General features: G+C 49.5%; 1 protein-coding gene across 1 annotated transcript in view; it reads left to right on the forward strand.

Annotated features, from left to right (window-relative positions):
• Positions 1 to 23230, forward strand: part of SPSB4 (splA/ryanodine receptor domain and SOCS box containing 4) — a 76823-nt gene that overhangs the window by 11395 nt on the left and 42198 nt on the right. The window contains exon 2 of the mRNA XM_019747450.2: positions 3814 to 4662. Within this exon, the coding sequence (XP_019603009.1) occupies positions 3969 to 4662 (694 nt within the window). The 5' untranslated portion in view covers positions 3814 to 3968. The remainder of the gene's footprint in view (positions 1 to 3813; positions 4663 to 23230) is intronic.

Below are 23230 nucleotides of genomic sequence, written 5' to 3' on the forward strand. Positions count from 1 at the left end.
ATACTCACGCCCAGTTTCCCCTACATGTTATAACATCTTACATTAGTATGGTACATTTATCTCAATTAATGAACCAATATTGATTATTGTTGTTAACTAAAGACCATACTTCATTCAGATTTCTTTCGTTTTTACCTAATGTCCTTATTCTGTTACAGTATCCCATCCAGGTACCACATTACATTTAGTAGTTATGTCTCCTTAGACTCCTCTTGGCTGTGACAGTTTCTCAGACTTGTCTTTAATGGCCTCAACAGTTTGTAGGAGCACTGGTTAGGAATTTTGTTGGAATTTGTCCTATGTTTTTCACATGATGAGACTGGAGTTAGGGGTTCAGAGGCAGAGAACCATAGAGGTAATGTGTTATTTCATTACATCATATTAAGGGTACATACTATCAGCATGATAAATATAAAAGATAATAATATAATAACAATATAATATATAATATAGATTAAATGATTGAATTAATGGTTTATATGTTTTATTGGTTTGTTTATTTTTTTTGTTTTTTTTAATTGGGGAAGGGGAACAGGACTTCATTGGGGAACAGTGTGCCCTTCTAGGACTTTTTTCCAAGTCAAGTTGTTGTCCTTTCAGTCTTAGTTTTGGAGGGCGCAGCTCAGCTCCAGTTGCCCGTTGCTAGTTGCAGGGGGCGCAGCCCACCATCCCTTGCGGGAGTCCAACCGGCAACCTTGTGGTTGAGAGGATGTGCTCCAACCAACTGAGCCACCTGGGAGCTCAGTGGTGGCTCAGCTCAAGGTGCCATGTTCAATCTTAGTTGCAGAAGGCGGAGCCCAACATCCCTTGCGGTTCTCCAGGAGTTGAACTGGCAACCTTGTGGTTGAGAGTCCACTGGCCCATGTGGGAATCAAACCGGCAACCTTCAGAGTTAGGAGCACGGAGCTCCAACCGCCAGAGCCACTGGGCCTGCCCTAGTCGATTTTATTATGCTTAATTTGTGTATCTTCATTCTTTTTTTATTTACTAGTATAAGTACAACAGTCATGATTTCCTCTGAGTACTACTTTAGTGGGACCACAAGTTTACTGTATGGAATGATTTTTGTTATTCTTATTTTCTAGCTATCCTTCAATTTTTATATAGATTTCTTTTGTGATCTAAGTTGTTTAAAAGAGAGTTTTCTAAAAATGTTCAAGTGGTAGGGTTTTGTGATCCATAATTTTGTGATTAATATCTAGTTTTTCTTCTGTGTAGCAGATTATTATTCCTGCTTTCTTGGTGAGTTTTTATTGTGGCCTAATATATGGGAATATTTTTTTGGAAATATGCATCAATTAAAACTATCTTATTAATTATGCAATTTTGGTTTTTCTATGTCTTTACCTAATTTGGTCCACTGAAGAATCATGAACTGAAAGAAGTGAATTAAAATCACCTTCCTTTGCTATGTATCTATCTGTTCTTCCTTATATTTCTTGTAGCTTTTGCTCTTAATTTTGGTGCTGTTATTGGGTGTATTAGATATTCAACTGTGGATCATTCTTTATTATTGTAAAGTGTTCTTGATCTCATTTAAAATCGCTTGCCTTGAATTCAACTCTACTTGCCTAATATTAAGGTTATGGTGTCTGTTTAGTTTGAGGTAGCATTTACCTAGTATATATTTGCTCTTTCTTTATTTTTAAAATTGTCTAATTACTTTGTTTGGGGGATTTCTCTTATGGGAAACATACTGTTGAGGGTTTTGTCTTGTTCTCCAATGTTAGAATTCTTTCTTTTTAGTAGTGTTCTGTGGCCATTCATTGGCATAGCTAGTATTTTGGTCTTAGTTTCCTATCATATTTTATGTCTTTGTCTTTTTGCTTCTACTGCTTCTTAAAACAAAATCTTTTCATGCTATGGTCAGTTTTATTTTGTGTTGTATTCCTTCTGACAATTGGAAGGTTTGTATTTTATTTTTAGTTCTTTGGGAGCCTTTATAACTGTGTAAAATGTATTAATCTTTTTCTTTTTTTTAATCTATACTAAGTCGTCTCCCTTCTGAAATCAGTGATTACAAAATTAGTTTACAAACTTGGTCACAAGTTTTACCTGCTTTGTGACAGTTTTTCTTTTTTTTTTTTAGGTGAGTTTTCTTTGTTTACCATATATATTTTTTTCTGTTCTTTTTCTCTTTTATTTCTCCGCTAGCATCTTTGACTATCTTGTGTGCTGGTCCCTCTTTGAAACAGGCGAAACTTCTCAGATCAGCATTTTGCAGGGGGTGCATGCAGAGGAGGTGCCAGGAAGTATTTTAGGAGAGCAGATGGCTGCCGGGTTCATGGTAACTTTGTTCACAGGACTGTGGCAGTGATTTCTTTTAGCTTCTACCCAGACAGCAGAGATCCACAGCTATAGGCTTTCCCCAATTCAGGCCCTTCTCTGGCTCTGCCTCACCAACACATTGCTCCCTGTGAAGAAGGCAGGCCTGTGGTTTTCTTCATTAGCCCTGCTTCCTCTTTCCTCCTCTATTCCCCTGACTCCCGCTCACCTTCCCATGGAGAGCCCACCCCATCCTCAGATGGTGGCCTTATGTCCATGTCCATGTCCCTGGGTGACCTGGGTGTCAGAGGCAGCTCCCACTGCCAGACCACATACCCTATTCCCACTGTTGCTGATTAGGAGTCATTGGTTTTTTCCTTCAGGGAGCGCCAGCTAAGAGAAATCTGCCAACTCTATCCCAGATCTGTAGCCACAGGTGTCTTCTGTAGGTGCTTTCTCACACCCCGTTTGATCTTCACTGCTTTTGGCAGTCCTTTACTGTTTTTGGCAGCCTCTCTTTATAAGTCATGGTTCCAGTTACAAATATGTTCTAGTTTTGCCAGAGATAGAATTTGCATTTGTTTCTCTTTCTCCTTTATTTTGGGTGATTTGGGATATGAAAAGGCATAACTTTATTCTTCTATCTTAGAACTGTCTAGTGTTGTGAATTTTTATGTGTTCTGGTAGTCCTCCAAATTAAACATTTTCCAGAGCTCTCTAGATGGAGTTGGCATGAGCTAAAGGGTCTTTCCTTTCTATGGGTCTGACCATAGAAAGGAAAGAAAATGGGAGGTGAGAATAAAATAGGAGGGTTAAGAAAGAAATCCACAGTATCCTTGCCTGTGCTGTGTGGCTGCAGGGTTCCTTCCCTCTCCATTTGCACTTTGGCTGGGCGTGTGCCACTGTGTGGGTGGAAGGTCATGGCCAGGCTGAGCAGAGAATGAAAAACACCTACCTCTAGGTCTGTCTCAGGGGACGTTATTCTGAGCCTAGCAGCACTCAGGCCAGGGTGGGGAGGGCACAGGCCTCTGTTCTAGATGGGCTGCAGGGCTCAGCTGTTCATCTCAACCCACAGCCAGGGCCCACCCAAGCATGCTGGGTTCTGGTTGGTGAGTCCTCCTCCCTGAAAACTAGGATTCTGCCTCAGGGGAGGTTGTCCATAACTAATGCTGTTTATATGCCCAAAGAAAGAGCTTGCCCCTCCAAAGGGAAATGGTTCATTTGGGATGCCCAGGCTGAATCTTGGCTCAGTCCCTTATTAGCTGTGGGGCTTTGCTTAACTACTTACCTCTCTCTGCTTTTTAGTTTTCTCATCTATAAAATGGGAATAACAATGTATATGTCTTATAGGGAGGTCTAAAGGATTAAATGAGCTAATAAATGTAAATTGTTTAGAACAGTGTCTGGCATATGGCAAGTACAAGGTAAGTGCCTGATATTATATTAATTAATCATTATTATTAATGTATGCAAAGCACTCAGCCAAGGCATGGGCATAAATGGCTGTTGGTGCTGCTGTTTTAACCCGTGCCCTTTGCTTCCTTCCAGGAGCTTGGGCCCTTGCCCCAGCCTGGTAGAGGCTGTGGAGGTGTACCGTCTGAAAGCCTGGTTTCCAGGCCCCTGACCCATCCCTGGCTGCAGGGAGTGGCAGCTCCCACGAGGTAGCAGTGGCCTGCAGTGGTGGCCCCTCTTGGCAGTGAACCATGGGCCAGAAGCTCTCAGGGAGCCTCAAGTCAGTGGAGGTTCGAGAGCCGGCACTGCGGCCGGCCAAGCGGGAGCTGCGGGGAGCAGAGACCGGGAGGCCAGCACGGCTGGACCAGCTGCTGGACATGCCGGCGGCGGGGCTGGCTGTGCAGCTGCGACATGCATGGAACCCCGAGGACCGCTCACTCAATGTCTTCGTCAAGGATGATGACCGGCTCACGTTCCACCGGCATCCAGTGGCTCAGAGCACTGATGGCATCCGTGGCAAGGTGGGCCACGCCCGCGGCCTGCATGCCTGGCAGATCCACTGGCCGGCTCGGCAGCGGGGCACCCATGCCGTAGTGGGTGTGGCCACGGCTCGGGCACCCCTGCACTCAGTGGGCTACACAGCGCTGGTGGGCAGTGACGCCGAGTCGTGGGGCTGGGACCTGGGCCGCAGTCGCCTCTACCACGATGGCAAGAATCGGCCCGGAGTGGCCTACCCGGCTTTCCTGGGGCCCGAGGAGGCCTTTGCACTGCCGGACTCACTGCTCGTAGTGCTGGATATGGACGAGGGCACGCTCAGCTTCGTCGTGGATGGCCAGTATCTGGGCGTGGCCTTCCGTGGTCTCAAGGGCAAGAAACTGTACCCGGTGGTGAGTGCTGTGTGGGGCCACTGTGAAGTCACCATGCGCTACATCAATGGCCTTGACCGTAAGTGCTGCCAGGTGGGGGTGACAGTGGGCGGGAGGGGGCAGAGAGTTTCAGAGCCTGCCTGTCCCTAGAGGAGTTAAGTTGGGGAAGGGGGTGGGAGGCAGGTGATACCCTATCCTCCGTCAGCACTTGGGACTATGCTGCCATGTGCAGAGTGATTAGAACATTGACTCTGTGACCAGGCTCTTGGGTTTGGTTCTTAATTCTCCTCTGCTGGCTTACTGATGACCTTGGGCTGTTTCTCAGTTTCCCAATCTGCAAAAGTGGTACAATGTAGTAATCTTGGCCAGGGTTATTGTGAGGCTCAAATAAGATAATAATGTATGTGAAGTGCTTACAACAGTGAGTGGCACCTAATAAGGCTTTTAGTGTTGACACAAATTATGACTCTTTCGGTCTATATAAGGTTTATGCCAAATGATGTGTTGTATGTACCCAGCCTCATGCTCATTGCAAGAAGAGAGTGGCAGGTAGAAGGTCCCAGCCCTGCACTTGAATTTGGCCGAGTTACGGATAAATCATAAGTAATGGTAATAGCTATCATGTATTGACCACCTTCTGTACCTTCTGTATGCAAGGACTGAGCACCCGAATTCTAGCTCTTCTTCGTGAACTGTCAAAGGGGGCAGCTGCCTCTCCTCTCTAGCTGATAACCACCTCATGGGAATAAGAGCTTGCAAGTTGTAGAATCTTCTGATTTTTCCAAGAGGACCCAGAAATCTAGATTTTGTGAACTATCCCAATTTTAAAGTTCGCTGCTGCTGAAAGTACCACGTGGGCCAACAAAACAACCTTGCAGACAAGTCCACAGGCTACTGGGTTTGACCTCTGACAACTCTAAAGCCTCCTCTCATTTGATACATACAATTGTCCTGGGAGGCAGCTTAAAAGTCATAGTAACAGAAAACAGTTATTAGTTTTAGGAAGGAGCCACTCGGGAAGGCAGGGTGTCCTCTGGACAGGTGGCCACCTATCCCGAGATGATGAGTGGGAATTTGTAGACTTGCAGACACTCCTTGTCCAAACAAATGTCCTGACGAAGCTCACGGAGGCGAGCGCTTAAAGCCAGAATTTCAGTTTATTCATTTAAATGAGAGATGTAATTGCCCATTTCAGAGATGAGAAAACTGAAGAGCGGAGCTAAGGAGAGCCAGAACGGCGCCAACCCAGGTCTGTCAGCCTCCGAAAGCCCACTCTTTACTCATGCATCCTCCTTTACTCGGGGTTCTGAGGGTAACACTTCAGAAAAGAAGTCAAGAACGAGATTTTACTCAAGTTAGAGTTACACGTATGCAAGCATAAGGTGGCTTGACCGTTTCCAAGGTGGCAGGCCAACAGACAGTGGCTGGTATGTTCAGCTCTTGGGTATGATTGGTGACATTCTTGCTCATATTTCACTTGCATGGTTGTTGGACTTTGATCGCCATTGAATAGCACAATGCTGTGCTGTTTTCTCTGATTATCTGGTTAAATCGAGGCGCGGATGAGTGTCTTGAGAAGGCTAGTTTAGTCATCCCAGTGCTTTGTAGAGAATGTCTGGATCCCTCATAGACATGGTGAGCAGGCAAATTCCAGTGCTGAGAAAACCAACACTAACACCAATCTTTTAAAACGTAATTGGAAAATTTACTTGTCAGAATTGATCACTGGACTGGAAGGGTGGATTTGGTGTACCAAGGCTCTGGAGTCTGACGTGACTTACAAGTATTTCCAACTTCATCTCATGTGCTCAGTGGTTTTGTGTCATTGGTGAGTCACTCTAATGCCTTACGACTCATCTATAAAATGAGACATCATCAAGTCCCTTTCATAGCTACCATGAGATCGTGTGCAGTGGCACCAATAATATGGGAGCTGGGATTAAAGCCTGACATTCCTACCCAGTGGGAGCTACCTGAGCCAACAGCTGGGCCCTCAAGGTGGGCTTCCTCTTGGGTGTTGATTCACACTGGGGTATAATCTGTTGCTTGGTTTTCAGGTGCAAAGCTAAGGTGCTAACAAGGTGGCAGCCAGTGGCTCCCCCACACGTGGTAGGATTGGGAGCAGTTAAGCCATGGTGTCCTCGATGCGTTGCAGGGTGGGAATCTGGGTGGGAAAGGACAGTTGTGTTTGGGGCATTTTGAGCTCTTGGATCCTTCAGGTGGCTGGAGAAAGTTGGGGAGACTGAAATTTGGAGTGTTCCATCTTCCTCCCGAATGGCAGTGATTTTTCAGGTTGGCTGAAGCTGGAATGCCCATCCAGGAGTCAAGGGGAGACCAGGGTGTCATGTGATGTGAGCCTGTGGCATCTCCCACTTGGCAAGAGGATTGGCTTGCCTGCTATGGCGCTGACCTGTTCTCCAAATAGGAGTAATGTTCTCTATCTCTGGCAGGTTGTGACTGCAGAAAAGGAGGGGGTGAGGCTCAGTTTCTCTGGGCTTCGAGAGGCCCATGGTTAGTGGAACAAGCCCTGGCTACAGGGTAGGCTGTAGGACAGGCTGCAGTCGAGTCTGACAGGTGTTGGTTGCAAAAGGACTGCGTGATGCCTATCCCTGGTGACCTGGGCTGATATTCACCAGTGGGTCCCTGGGCAGGGTTTGACCCTAGGGAGTCTCTGGGCAGGGAATGTGACCCAAATGGGGTTCTATGACTAAGAAGAATTCTGAGCCAACATTGTTTGTAGAATGATAGCAGGTCCCCAAACTCAGACCCTACTGGGATGTGGGGGACAGCAGTTAGAGACAGGCTGGGGAGCAGAAAGATGGGGCTGCTCTCTAGGATTGGTTCCCCACAAGATCATGGGGGCAGAACTCTGCCCAAGGCCCCTCCAAGGACCCCAGCACTCACCAGGAGGCTGTGGACAATGACCTCCTCTCTGGACCACACTGTTCTCTTCTATAAAATGGGTGTGATAAAGCTCGCTGTCACAGAGCAGAAACACAGCACTCGGTGCTCACTGCTTTCATTAACTAAGTAAGCTGGGCCGGGTCCTAGGGGTCACCTATGGATTAAAACAAAAGTGGCCTTAATAGAGGCTTCTCTTCTAATGTGAAGGAAGCAAATTAATGGCTGCCATTTTCTCAATTTTTGAAATTTTATGACTGTAAAGGCGAGACTTAGAAAGGATTAACTGCATTTAACTCTGATGTATGTGTTTGTGGAGGGCAAGAGCTCCTGGAAGTGCATTTTTCTATTGCAAATGGGTTTCTTCAACTCTGCTGTGAAGTGAAACCGCTCAGCATCTTGGGTTTACTGCAAAGAGTTGCAGGACACCCAGGGGCTCTGCCACCTGAGTAAGCTGACAAAAGTGGAACTGAGGCCTGACAAGTGGGCAAGCTGTCTCCAGATGACGGGGTCCAGGGCCCAAAAAATGACAGCAGTAGTAACAACACCACTAAAAACTAACATTTGTACCGTGCTCAGTCTGTGCTGGCCTCTATTCTAAGCACTTTACAAATTGTAACTCAACCTTTATAACAACTCTTCGAGATCACACCTGTATTATCATCTTATTTTATGATGAAGACATTGAGGCACAGAGAGCTTGATTAAGTTGGTCAAGGTCACAGAGCTAGTAACTGGGGGAACCAGAACTTGCACTGAGCCAGACTGGTCCAGTGGGCCCCTCGTGGAGATGTTTGCAGAATAAGACAGGAGAGGCTACTCCACCGCCAGGTGCAGTCAAGGGTGGGACCCTTTCCTTCAGCCCTGGCTTTGGGTGAGGCCCAGAGGCTTGCTGTCCCTGTAGTTTTCCTCTTCCCAACCAGCTTCATCTCCAGCCCTCAAAGCTCTTGGCTCAGCACAAAGCTCTGCAGGGTGTTTGAAAAGCTAGTTGCATAAAGACAGCCCCAGCCGTGGCTGTGAATCAGGCAGGCTTTGGTTGCTAACAGGGATAATGTCACTGAAAATGTCCCAACTGCTGTGAGGTTCAGCCCCTGGGGTAGGCCAGACCTTTGGAATCTGCTCTGGTTGGTTTCAGGAATGGCTCCTAGGCTCAGACTCCCAGCTTCTTCTCCATGAGAGCTGCCAGAAAGGCTGACAGATGGGCTTTGTCGCATGTCTTGGAGTTCTTGGGTGGTGAGTGATGCGAGAGTGACACCGGAAGTGGAGAGGAGCTACAGACGTAGACAGGCAGGCTGAGAGTCCCGAGTAGCTTTCATTTGGGGGTCATACTAATTACACTTTTTAAAGATACCGCCCATGTTCTATGCCCTGAGCCAAGTGTTTCACTCATTTTATTTTATCTTTTTGGTCCATGCAATAAACCTGAGGCAATGTGACTGTCATTATTCTCATTTTATAGATGAGGAAACTGAATCTTGGAAAGGTGAAGAGTTTGCCCACACAACTGACACATAGCGGAGCTTCCTTACCCCAAGACCATAAGCACTCTGTGCCCTGCCCCCTGCTGCCTGGGCCAGCTCTGCCTCCATTCAGCCCACAGAGCAGGTGTCGGTGTCCTGGGCTGATTTTCTGGGGCGTGGAGAGTGGGAACCATAGGATCTTGGGCCTAACTGGCAGAGAGGGCTTGTCCGCCAGCTTCAAGCCGGGGAAATTGTATTTCCAGACGAGTTCCTAGATGGTTTAATTGATCTGCCAACAAGTATTTATTGGCGCAATGGCTCAGCAGAGGAGACTGGCGGCCAGCCAAGGTTTCTGGTATTGATGAAAGCGAGAGAGAGTTTTCTACCCGGATGACAGCAAGGACACCATCCCCTTGCTGGAGCCGTCCTCCCAGTCTGTGCCGAACTCACGACCTTCCTGCTCCACTCCTGTGCGTCTCCTGGGTGGCATGATGCTCACAGCCTTGCTGACATCTGGACTCAGCTCCTCATCCTGCCTGACTCAGGTCTAGGCCTGGTCCCCCTTTCACCTCCCTGCCCTATCATTCTGCCCTGACATCTCCAGCCCTCAGCCCAGGGCTCTGTGCCCTGCACCCTCAGTGCAGTGCTGAGTTCTCCCTCCATTCACCCCCATTTAATCACTTTCCACATGGGTCTGCCTTCTTTCCCCAGGTAGTTCCTCAGGGCACAGAGGGTGATCCAAGAGGCATGTGTGGGGAAGTGGACAGAGTAGGGACTTAAAAGTGTGGATGCATTTATGTTTCAAAGGTAAGCTGCACATGGCAGCAAATTTAAACACTACCAAAGGGTATCGGGTAAGATACCCCCACCCCAGAGCTCCCCAGGTCCTCCCCCTGCTGGTAACCACCATTAGCAGTCTCTCGTGGGTCCTTCCAGAATGTTATGACAGAGAAGTTTTACACAAATGTTGCTCTGCATCTCGTTTTCCCCTTGATACATCTTGGTGATTGTTTATTATGATTAACATAACATAGAGCTGCCTCATTTTTTTTTTTTAATTTATTGGGGTGACAATTGTTAGTAAAATTACATAGACTTCAGGTGTACAAGTCTGTATTACATCATCTATAAATCCCATTGTGTGTTCATCACCCAGAGTCAGTTGTCCTTCCATCACCATATATTTGATCCCCCTTACCTTCACCCCCCACCCCCCACCCCCCACCTCCGTTACCCTCTGGTAACCACTAAACCATTGTCTGTGTCTATGAGTTTCTGTTTCTCATTTGTTTGTCTTGTCCTTTTGTTGTTTTTGGTTTATATACCACATATCAGTGAAATCATATGGTTCTCTGCTTTTTCTGCCTGACTTATTTCACTTAGCATCATACTCTCAAGATCCATCCATGTTGTCACAAATGTTCCTATATCATCTTTTCTTACCGCCGAACAGTATTCCATTGTGTATATATACCACAACTTCTTTCTCCATTCATCTATCGAAGGACATTTAGGTTGTTTCCATGTCCTGGCCACCGTAAACAAAGCTGCAGTGAACATTGGAGCACACGGGTCTTTATGTATAAATGTTTTCAGATTTTTTGGGTAGATACCCAGGAGAGGGATTGCTGGGTCATATGGTAATTCTATTCGTAATTTTTTGAGGAACCTCCACACTGCCTTCCATAACGGCTGCACCAGTCTGCATTCCCATGCCTCATTCTTTATTAACAACTGCATGGGTTTCCACGATATGGCGGTATCATAATTTAATTATTCCAACCCCTGTTTTTGGGACATTTAGGCAGTTTCCGATCTTTGAGAATAAACTTTTGATCTTGATTTGAATTTCATTTCTGTCCTCGTCTCGCTAATTAACATCCTCGAGCCTTAGTTTTCCCCATCTGTGCAGTGGGAATAATTATATGTACCTTGCAGGGTTGCTGTGAGTATTAGAATTGATAGAGAAACGAAGCGTGGTCCACCGTGTGCCTAACAGTAGGTACATGGGGGAAGGGAGCCGTTGACATCACTGTACTTATCCTGCATTGCCAATTGGAGCATGTCCAGTGCTGAGCTCATCTTGGGCACCCGATGAATGCTTGTGAATGATTCAGTTTCTAGTTAAAATACAGTAAAATAATCGCATTCATTTCCTATTAAGGAGAATTCAAACACATTGTTTGACTAAGATCTTTTGAGCTATATAATCCAGTCAGTTGTTACAGTAGGGTGTGTGTCAGCATAGCAAGGCCCCTGGGTCCCTTACGTGCACAGAGCAGGTCCACATTAAATGTGTTATTATTGCTGCGGCTGCTACTGCTAAAAGTGGTAGTTCTTTGAGGTGGGGACTGTATCTTAGCCTTCTCCCATAACACCCCTTGGAGCAGAGTACATAGTAGGTGCTCAGTAAATGCGTAGTAATGTACTGGCCTCCCACGACCTGCATAGCTTTTCTTTTCTGCTCCACAGCAGGGCCTGAGTCACGCTCGGCTGGAGTAGAGGTCGGGGGGACCTGGCTGTCAGCTGCCGCTGCCTTGACAGCCTGACCGCTGAGTGACCCATTCCCACCTCTCATTGTGTACCATGCACAGCACATCTGTCCCCATACCTGGGTCAAGCAGAGCCTGCATAATGGGCCCAGCAATTCAATTCAGGATCTTGACATTCAGAAACTGGTCCCTACCCTTTGTTTTCTGAAGAAAGGAAGAGACTTTCAGGTGAAAAACCGTTTCACTGAGACGTCGTGGCCCTGCTTTGAGGGTTTTTTTTTTTTTTTACAATTAACCCAGTTATTAGTAGGTTCAATCCAGGAAGTCCTGCCTGCAGGAAGGGGGCTTTGAACCCCAAGCCCATCAGGATGAGGACGTGGACAGGACATTGGAAATAATACGCTGCCGCCATCTTTCTCTTGAGAGCCACTGTGTGGGTAGCCACTCTTCATGGGAAGAGCCAGGGCTCAGGGGTCGTCCAGCCCTGGACTCAGTCCTGACGTGGCTGCTGATTAGCTGCGATTCCAAGCAGGTCACTTCATCCCTGAGCCTCAGTTTCCTCATTTGTAATAGTAATAGAAATTTCCTTTGCCAGAGGCACCAGGTTTATGGATAATACATAGGATGTGACTGGGCTAGGACCTGACCCATAGTAGGTTCTGAAAAAGGTAGGTTTTAAAATTGCCGATTATGACTTACAGCTCCCACAGATTGGTAGAATTACTTAGCGTTATTCAATGTAGAAATAATTATTGTTATTAAATTTGGGGCCACGTTGGGAAATCTGATGGATGTCACACCAGGGACTGCATGGGTTTGGGCAGGTTTCTGACTCTTTGCTCTTTAAGATGCACGACAGAAATGCCATCTGAGGTTCAAAGGCCACGCTGAGTTTGTCACAAATGAGCTGGGAGTGTTTAGCCTTCCCTCTGGGCAGTTTCCAGTTAAATGTCTGGTTCAAGTATTTTGTAGCTCCCAGGGGGCTTGTGTTCAGCAAGGATGTCCAAACAGGTGGCGTTCCCACCAGCGGTGCCCACGTGTGTATAGTGGGGATGAGCTGCTGCCGTGGTGGGGCTGAGGGGTAGCGTCTGCCTCGGAACAGATGTTGCTGGGCCTGGCTGTGAGCTAGCTGCTACTGGACCTTTGGAGGAGAGGGAAGAGGGAAGAGGGGCCTGGAAAGAGGGCGAAGGCAGGCGCCAGGCATTGGGGCTGGAATAGAGGCCATCCAGCAGCCAGTACAAGACCCCCGTTTTAGGTGGGAGCTGAATGGGCCAGAATGCTGGGAGGACTTGCCCAAGGTCACCTGCTAATTAAACCCCAGGCCTCCAATCCCCCTTGAAAAATGTACCGCACTAGAAACAAGAGAGAAAGAATTCAATGCGGTTTATGAGTCTGTCTTGAAGAAACACCACGCAGATGGTGGAGGACATTGGAGTTCAGGAGGAGAATGATGGGTGGGTGAAGGGGCTTGAGCAGAATTCACATAGGTGCTCCCCCAGCCCCATATACATACACATGAAGACCCTCCTTGGCTTCTCAATGCCTCCCACATGCCCGAGACCCTGTCCCTACCCCAGCTCAGGCCATAGAATGATCGGGTTCAGCACACCAGAGACCAGAGATAACTGGTCTCTCCACTTACTACCTGGATGAACTGGGCAGAAGTTTCTAACTCATCATACCTGTAAAGTGGGTGCAATGATGGGCCTTACCCCCCAGACTTGTTGTCAGCTGTGCTTCTTAAACATTAATGTGCCTTCTCACCATCTGGAGGTCTTGTTCAACGCAGATTCTGACTTAGTAAGGCAGGATGGGGCCCCAGATTCTACATTTCTGACAAGCTTCTAGGTAACGCCCATGACGCTGCCCATTGAGGGCTGGGCGTAGGGCGAGGCTTCCACACACCTGGTGTGAGCCCTACTCCCACCGTCCACCTGCTCTGATGCTGCATCCAAGCTCGTCTGCTTCTTCCTCCAAGCTCATCTGCTTCTTCCTCCATCCTTGGTGTGCGGACCCTTTGTTGGAAATGGCCCGCATCCCCCGCCCCAACAAAGCTGAGTTGCTTGACTCTGCCCACCACCCCTCCTTCCTGGCTGATGCAAGGGCACCACTGGCACCTCCTGCATCCCCTCCCTTTCCTATCCAGCCCCACATCCCTCTTGTTCTCATCTCCCCAGCTGCCCCGTGACTCAGTTTATGTGTCCTGGAACTCAAATTCTCACAGTTGCCATCAAGGTCAACACAAGTAAATCCACACTATTATCCATGAATTTCCCACGAGACCCACTTTGTTTGGGAAGGGATTACCACAAATAGGCACAGCTCTTTGTTAAACAGTCATTGATTGAGCGCTTACAAAAGGCGAGACACACTCAGCTCAGCACTGCTCGTGCATCATCTTATTTAAACCTTCAGAGATCCGTACAAACGCGAGTAAGCGCCCCTTGCACATTAGTTCATTTAATCCCCACGGATGAGGAGCATGTACTGTCCTCTCACTTCACACTCGAAGAGACTGAGGCTGAGGGAGAGGAGGAGCCCGCTCACCGCACTTGCTTGGAAAGCAGCCTTCTGAAGACTTGAATTCAGGCCCCAGACTCCAGGGCTCACGCCTCTAACCTCCATGCCCATGCCACACCAGTCGGTCGCAGGGAGTGTTCTGTGGCTTTGTGGGTGGTCTCGGGCCTTAGCTTTCCTGTGTTTAGCAGGAAGGTTTACCAAAGCTGGCAACAGCAGCTCCCCCTGCCTCAGCATTTAAACACCCTTAAATACAGTACAGCCAAGCTGCGTGCATTCTCACCCCCGCTGATAGAATTGCTGCTGAGCTGAGGGGGTGCAGCTTGGGAAAGCCATGAGCAGATTTGTAGGAGGGGGTTTAAATGACTGAGAGAGCAATGGCCCGCTAGGCAGGCAGCAGCGTTTGTTTGCCTGCGGTCAGGAAGCCAGCTGGTTCTCCCAGACTTGTCCCTGGGTTGAGGCGAGGGGCCGGTTAGTGTGAGTTACGGCCTAGCCCAGACACTGATAAGGCCGCTTTTCTGCGGCCTCCCATAATTCAAGTTAAGGCTGTGTCAATTAATGGCCCTTCTTCATCACATCTTCCAGGACTCGGTGGCTTCTTAATGATTTATTTGCTTGGGATGAAATTAAGCTGAGACAGCGTGAGCTTGGAAAATACTGCCGTGATGGTTCTCCCCACTTCTTTATCCTTCCTGGCGGCCGCGTCTATAAATAGAGCTGTGAGCCTTGCTTTGTGACCCGACTGCTGGGAGCGCCAATGGGCACAGGCGTCCCCATCATGGGCCCCCAAGACCACACTTGCTAGGGCACCTGCTCATCTCTCCCCCCTCCAAGGCCAGTGACCCCACTGGGAAGCAGCGAGGGGCCAGAGCTGCCAGCAAAGACAGCGTCGTCCAGGCTCAGAATCATTTAAGTAGAAGCGTTTGAGCTGATCCGTTTGGATCCACAGCCAAATTCCAGATCTTGCCCTGTTTGTTGATGCTCCTCCTTCAAAATGCATTTCACGAAGACGTCCCAGGGTGACAGCAAGAGGGCTTCTGGTGTTTACTGAGTTAGATAACAGCTCTCTGCCTGATGTCTAGGCCGTGCCAGAAGGGGCATGTTCTTCTCCCTAAGGGTGGCCACCTCTGGAGTGAGGGACCAGAGTCACAGCCAAGAGCCCAACTGGAGGCTGTGCAGAACCCAAAAGACCCAAGCATCCTCAGGAAAGGGGGGGAGCCTAAGGTTGCATGAGGACTGGGGTGGATCCAGGAATGGGAGCGCTCGGGCACCCCATTGCCTCCTCAACTGCTGGTCTGCTCCAGGGGTGCCCCGCCCAACTGTTCCTGACCTCGCCTGTATTTTCTGTTCCCTCATAATGTGGGGGCCCCTTGCTGTTAGCCCCCCGTGGCCCTGACCCGACTTCTGCACCCTGACAGCTTCCACCTCACGGTTGGCTGGCACGTTATCGTCCCAGGCCTTGGTTTAAAGTCCTGAGAGTCGCTGATAGGCTCAGTGCTTCTGAGGTGCAGGCGGAGGTTCCCTCGGGCCCTCTGATTAGGTGCCTCTGGGCTGGGGGTTGGGGCCTACCCGCTGGTTCCCTGAGCTGTAGGGAGCCCTGAAGCTGGTCACCTAGCACACTTGCCTGGTCATCAGCATCTGTCAGAGAGAGTCCAGAAAACATAGATTTCAGATTTCAGTTGTCTCACCTACTTAACCAGGGGCCTTGGAGTGTGTGTGTGTGTGTGTGTGTGTGTGTGTGTGTGTTTACAAGCTTCCTGGTTGATCATGCCACCAACTAGCACTGGCTGGGAGTTGGCTGTGTGGGACGCCTGGCTGGAAGGCTGCTGGGGTGGTAGCGGGTACAGGGTCATATAGGAAGGGGGTGCAGGTGGGTGAGCAGTGACGTCCCAGATTACAGGAACTTATTGTTGGGAAGTGCGGTCCAGGCAGAGCAGGGGTTGGGCTGCCCGTCTCGACTGGATCAGGCCTAGGGGACCTGACTATTGTCCTTATCAGCTCCGGCACCAAGGAAACAGATGTTTAGTCCATGTGGCCTCAGTGTCAGGTTTGGGGGCCGAGTTTGGAAAGGCTACTTTATTCCACTCTTTTCCTCCTGGGGCATCCTAGGGCGCCTCAGGGTTTACCTGAGTTGTGAGGAAGTGCTGCCCAAACTCAGTTCCTCAGCCAGGGTTCTGGGAGCTGTGTGTTCTTGTGTGTGCCATTTCTGCTCCCCCGAGATGGCATAGGTATAGTCGGGAGTCCTCTTGGGTCCCTGCATTTCTCCCCGCCGGTGGAAGCTCGGCTGTCCCCTTTGCTCTTGTGTCCTAGCACCTGGCACGTGCTGAGTTCTAGCAAGCATCTGTTGAATGAATGGCTGGATAACTCGGAGTCCACAGAGCAGGATGAAAAAAGCACAGTACGTTTGGGTGGAGGGTGAGGCCCTGGGAAAGAGCACCCTCTTTCCACAGCCTCTGCACAAAACAGAAAGAGTTTAGAGGCTTTTCAGGGAAACATTTGGGGAAGGGAATCCTGAGAGGTTTCCAATTACCTAGGAATAGGACATTGAAATTAGCTCACCCTGCCCACAGCCACCAGTTTGATCTGGGTGTAAAGAAGCCATTGTTCTTTCCTCAGCTACGCATGATCCTGCATTGGCCATTCTGCCCACTGGCAGGGGAGAGACAGTGACACCAGCCATTTATTCTTTCACTTGGCATTTGTGAAGGGCCTGCCCTCTGCAAACCTGGGCCAGGAGCCAGACTGCTGTGGTGAGCAAGCAGGCTCGCTTTCCACTCTTTGGAGCCCACAGGCTGCTGGGGAGCCACAGTCATGATAAGAGAGGCTTTTTATCAGTCAGCCAATCACTCAATGGCTATTTTTTTAACATCTTCATGTACCAGGCATTGGGAATACTATGATGACAATTGAGGGGGAGAAAGAAACAGAAAGAAAATCCCAAATAAATGCTATGGTAAATCTAGATAGAGTTCAATGTTATTAAGAGAACAAAACTGGAGGATAGGATGGGGGAGGGGTGTCTCCAAGCTGCTGCCTTGGCCCCCTTTCTGGGGAGGGGGCATTTGAGCGAGACCTACGTGATGAGGCGAGGCAGCCATAGGAAGATCTGGGGGAAGAGTGAGTCCCTGGGGACCAGTGGCTGAGTCTGTGGCCAAGATGGCGGCCAGCAAGGCTGCGTGTGGCACAGGTGAGGCTCAGGGCAGCAGGGGCTGACATTTCCTTCCATTTCTCAGACTCAGTCCATCCCCTGGTTTAGAAAAAGTCATAAACAACCTTATTTTAAAGAAGCTATGTTTGACGTTTCTTTTCCACTGGGACATGTCGCCTGGTTTTACAAAATGACTTGTTATTGGAACTTTGGGGAGGGTGGCCTTTGACAGACATGGCTATTGCCATTTCCATTTTGCAGATAAGTTAATTGAGGCCCAGAAAGTTTGGGAGCCTTGCCCAGGTCACACTGTGAGTGGGAGAGCTGATTTGAACCCCATCTTTTGTTTTTACACCTTGTCACTGCTCCAGAATTCTAGAGGGTGTGTGTGTGTGTGTGTGTGTGTGTGTGTGTGTAAGCGTAGTGTTCCACAGGTCTACCAAGAACCACCTAGCAGTCCAGCCTAGAGAAGGATCCTCTACAGAGCAGGAGCCCTGTGTGGCCTCGGTGAGTCCCTACCCCATGCTGTTCTTTTGTGTTTTCAGGCTACTGAATGGGTTGAAAGCAGCATGGTAGCTGGGGACTTGTGGTTCACACTGTCTTGTATCTGGGGTGTGGGCAGGTGACCCAGGGCTTGGAGCCCACCCCACACCTTTAGCGGAGGCCTGGGCCACTCACTGTCCACTGTGCTATGACTTCACATTCATGGCTGTACCCTGGGAAGGGGACACCAGAGTGTGTTCTGCTCAGGTGGGCTCTGCCTTCCCCTCTGTCCCCTGGCATGGCGGAACCCCAAGGTTCTGGCAGGCCTATGCTGGCCTGGGCACTTGTCACCTCCAGGCTGGGCGAGCCACCCACGAGGGACCTGGTGGGTTGAGGACTTTCGTTTCCTTTTGGCTGGCAAGGGCAGCCTTCCTGGGCTTTTCAAGATGTTTTGCCCGAATGGATTGTTCATATGCGTGAAAGTTGAAAAAACATTCTTCACCTGGATTAAGTTGATTTACCCAGAGTCTGATGTTGGGTGCAAAAGAGGGAAGAGGAGGGATAGGTCCTGGAAAGAGCACTGGACTGGGAGTCAGGAAACCTGGTCCAGCTTGGCCACCAGCTATGTGACCTTGGGTAAGTCACCTCCCCTCTTGTACCTCTGTTTCTCCATCATAAGAAGGAGGGGATTGGACAAGATGACCTTGAAGAGTCTCCATTATTCACTGGTGTCTAATATCGAAAACCTGTCTGCACATCTGAATGTTTTGGATGAGAACTTTGATGCAGCTGTGCTGTCCAATACAGCAGTCGCCAGCCACGTTGGCTATTGACATTTAAGTTTAAATTCATTAGCATTAGGTTAGTTAATTTCTTCAGTTGCACTGGCCATGCTCAAGTGCTCCATCGCCGCAGAGGCCCAGCTCGAGGGAGGTGGGTGTAGGAAGAAAATTCAGCGCAGATCCCCTTTCAAGGGAGTTGGGCAACAGGACCAAGAAGCCTTACAGAATGTCAGAGTTCCTGGGTGGGGACAGCGGGGAGGGGGGGTGGGGTGGGGGGCAATGATAGGAGGTATGCCGGGAATGCTGAGGTGGAGGACCTGGGGAGGCGGGGAGAGGGCGGGGGCAGGAGCCCTGTGGGGGGAGGGGCAGCCTCGTGCTTGACACGACTGGCCAGAGGATGCTGGCTCAGGTCAGGAGCAACAATGTCCTTGCTGGGTCCATGGCCCTCCCTTGGGTGAGGCCCTGAGCCCATTGAATAAGAAAGAGGGCTGTTACGGCGAAGGAATAAAATCAGACCCTCCAAACCCCTTTGTAAATGGTATGACCCAGATCGTGTGTGACTGCTTCACCAAACACTGGGTTATTCATTTTGACTGGTCATCATAGGCTGCCCTCTGTTGTGATTTGAAGATACAGAGGTTCCCGTCCTTCTCTCCAACTGGGCAGTAGGCTCTTTGGAGAAGGGGATGAGGGTGTTCTTCCCGTGTCCACAGCCCTGAACACACAGGTGGCTTTCTGTCTGGGCTGTCGAACCACAGTGGAACAGAGCAGCGTTGGTGGCCGCCTGTGGGGCTAGGCTGGCTCTTTCTCCTTCCTTCTGACCTCCTGACCTTTCACCAGTATGTCGTCATGCTCCGAGAGCTGTTGGACACTCTCCTTGTCCCTGGTACATGTGTGCGTCTGGCTGGGTCTGGTTGTCATTTTCTGAACCCATGGCCCATCTCCGGCTCTGACCCCGGCCTCGCCATGTGTAAACAAATCAAGAGCAGAGGTCAAAGGCCAGAGCTGGACTTTGCCAGCATCTCACACCGGTGTGCGCTTGACAGGAAGTAGCCTGGTGTCTAGTTTCATGATGTGGGTCCCTCCCCAGGCTGAAATCGCTTTTCATCTGCATTCCTAGGTGACATGTCTGGCTGACTTGCTGGTGATGGATCGCCCACTGCATACCAGCCCTGGTTGGGTTCATTGCTCAGGTCTGGCTCTGGTTTCTCATGAAGTCCCCATCACAGACCTGCAGAACACAGGGAGGGGAGTTTGAATACCTCCAGAGCCATCTTTCCCACCACAAAATTGGTGTACTTCCCAACAAAACTGGTGGTAGAGATAAGTCAGAGTAACCATTTGATGAACATCTCCCTGCTCCAAACTGTTTTATGTAAATATGCTATTGCATTAATTCCTTTTGAGTGGATTGTGTTAATATCCCCATTTCATAGATGAGGAAATCGAGGCTGTGAGAGGGCCAGAACTGGAATTTGGACCCTAGTCTGTTTGATTCCCAGGTTCAAAGGGGAGTTCCCTTTCAGGATGTCCTGAAGGTCTCCTTTCTTGTCCCTCGTATCTTCCCTCTGATCACGATGAGCTGAAGCAGGGTTTTCAAGCACCTGAAATGCCCCGTGGGGTCTCTGCTTTCCTTACTTAGTCTCAGCGTGATGGTCTGCACTTCTCTAGATGTGGGTTTAAGGCCAGGTTTTGCTGAGCTGTGTGATCTGGGCCAGCCACGGAACTGCCCCCCGAGACTCAGGTGCCCTCAATAGACAGTGGGGGCACCTGACATATGCAAAGAGCTAGAGGGGCAGAGTGCCAGGTAATTGGCTTCCCCCGGCTTCTTTGGAGGGCCCATGGGAACCAGGCTCTGGTTTCTCGAGTGACACACTGTTGTCCCATGCTGCCATCTCCCACCACCCCCAGTAGAAGCCTGGTGCTGCCTCTTTTGGTCCCAGGACATGTCCAGCAGAAGACACAAGAAAGGCATCAGCCCTATCTGGGCCCTGTGTTCTCAGCCTCCTGCCAGGAAAGAGGCCATCGCTGGCTCTGCCCCAGGGAGGGGGATCTTAGCTGCGCTCCTTTCTCTAGGCAGACCCAGGGAGATGTGCCCTGTGTGTGGCCTGCCTCACCAGGGCCAGCTGCTCAGAGCTTCTGCCACAAGAGCACAGCCCCCCCAGTCCTCAGGCCAGCAGCCACATCTCAGCAGGCAAATTTCACCTCCACACTTTCGCCTGTGCTGTGTTCCCTGCCTGATATCAGCCCACCTCTCCATCTGCCTAAAGCTATCCTTTCTGAAGGCTCAGAGAGATGCCCACTTCATTTCTCAAGTCCTCTAAAAAAAATCCGTTTGTATTAACAGCTCTGTTCTGAGCTGCTGGAGCACATTTGGGTGGATGGAGGGGGTCTGTGGGGCTTTATAACCCAGAAAAGAGGAAGGCACGGCCACCTTCTTAGTGACCAGTCCCCAAACAGCTTTCTCGGTGGCTCCTTCCTCCTCGTGGGACTCTGGCCCCAGTTTCCCTCTCCCTCCTCTGAACTCCAGAAGCCTCTGGAGGCCCTGAAGAGAGAAAAGGCTCTGAAGTCATGCAGAAAGTTGAGGTTTGAATCCTAGCCCTGCCATTCAAGGCTGTGGGACTCTCTGGGCTGTTGCTTTGGTGTCACCATCTGTAAAATGCAGCTAATAACGGCAGAGAGAGGTCAGGGAGCCTGTCAGTATGAAAAGCTGAGCACATGCCCGAGGCAGGGCTTTCCTGGATGGAGCTCACGTGGATATCCCGTCCTCTCCCAGATAACAAGAGACTGTGATACAGCCCCAGGTAGACAGTGTGAAGACTTCTCGGCTTTTTCAATACTTGCTTTTGCGATGCTTCCCTATTAAAAGCAACCTGAGGCACTCGGAGGTGGAGAGCAGAAGCACAGTGCTTGCTCAGCCTCTGAGGGGGCCCCTACCTCAAGGGGCCTGGCCCTGCCTTCCTCTTCCCCCACACCCCTGCCCTGGCCTCTCTGTGCCCTCCTCTCATGCCGCCTGGACAGCTACACCCGCCTATAAATCAAACCTGTCCCTGGAGACCTCTGACCCAAACCAGATGGCTATACAACACCAGCACAGAGTAAGCTCAGCTTCCAACAATGCTTTACCCCTCTCCTGCCTGACCTGGGGCCTTGGAGCTCCTTTAGGCAGCTGCCCTGTCAATCACTCCCAATTGGTGATCCAGACACTGGCAGCAGCTGGGGGCCATGACCTCTCAGAGAGGCTTAGGGACTATCTTAGAGACATTCCATTAAGCCATATAACAATTTCTTAAGGGTTTGCAGTGTCTGCTTTCTGTGCCATAGGCGGTAGCCTGGCCCAATAGCCTGAGTTAGTATGCTCTGTGCCACTCTTTACCCCTCCTCCTCCAGGAAGCCTTCCCTGGCTGTAGCAGCTGCTGGAGCTTTTATAGCGTAGAATGTCTGATCCCTCCAGGCACTCACTCTTGTATTGTTCATTCTTTCTATGGACATTCGCTATGCTTTCACTGCCCGGGCCCATGGGGAATCTTGGACAGCCCTTGCTATTAGGAGCTTCTTGAGACAGCTATGGATGTATTAGGTTGGTGCAAAAGTAATTGCTGCTTAAAATAATTAAAAATAATTGCAAAAACTGCAGTTACTATTGCACCAACCTAATAGATAATTACAGGACAGGGTGATTGAGGCTACACCTGAGCAGGAGACCCAGCGTACCATGAGAATTCAGAAGGTGGGTGCCCTGTAACCTTGGAATCCTTCCCAGAGAAGAGCAGTTGAGCTGTCTTAAAGAATGAGTTGGTGTTTGACAACTAGAGGAGGGGGGAGTATGTTTCAGACAGAGGAACAGCATGTAGCAGGTACAGGCTTAGTGTGTGAAGCAGCTTGGTAGATTCAGGGGCCTGCAAATTGGAGAGCATGCCGGACATATACATGGGGGAGTGAACTGGGGTTAGAGTTGTGTCAGTATGAATTGTCTGATTTTGTGTAGCCAAAAGTCCCTAATAATATAAGCCTTAAACAAGAATAAAGGTTCATTTCTCTCTCATTTAAGACAAATCTGGAAGCAGGCAGTCCAACGATATTGTGGGACTTCATGAGGTGATTAGTGCCCTAGGCTCCTTGTGCCTGCAGCTCTACCTTCCCAGTTTGTGCCTTCCATTCCCAAATGTACCACATGGTCCAGAATGGCTGCCAGAGCTCCAGCCTTTGCACCCACATTCCAGGTAGTAGGATGGAAGAAGAGCTGAAAGAGGGCACACTGTCTCCCTCTAAAAAGATGTCTCAGAAATACCATACTATGCTTCTGCTTATAGCTCAATGGCCAAAATGTTATCATATACCACTCTTAGCTGCAAAGAAGCTGAGAAATGTAGTTTTAATCAATAGGTGCTGCCTAGAACACTGTTCTGCAAAGGATCCTAAGGCCTTACCTTGCCTCTGTGGTAAAGAAAACACTGCTCAATTAATGATGCCTTCCTTCATTGTGGGCGTGGAGCCAACAGCATGCATTGCAGTGTTTGTCTTGCTGGTCTACTGCCAGAAGGTCCTCTCCCTAGGGATTCCCAAGGTGTTTGGTGCAGTTCCTGCAAACAGAGCCAGGCACATGGCCAGCACTCTCCCAAGCCCCACCACTGAGCAGAATTCTAGGCGAGGTTTCTTGGTACTCTGCAGCCTGATTTTGTTTCTGATCTGTGGCCTCCTTAAGGTATCCGTTGCCCGTCAACAAGCCCGGAGTCTGCAGAACAGTCTGTGTGGTTACAGCATGGACTAGGAAGAGAAGAAAGAAATACGTCACTAAGGTAGCTGCAGCCTCATCCCCCAATGAGAGGGTTTTCTAGAAGGTAATAGTGCAGAAAGAATTTGA

The sequence above is a fragment of the Rhinolophus sinicus genome, linkage group LG10, assembly GCF_036562045.2.
Source record: "Rhinolophus sinicus isolate RSC01 linkage group LG10, ASM3656204v1, whole genome shotgun sequence".
NCBI classification, from domain to species: Eukaryota; Metazoa; Chordata; class Mammalia; order Chiroptera; family Rhinolophidae; genus Rhinolophus; species Rhinolophus sinicus.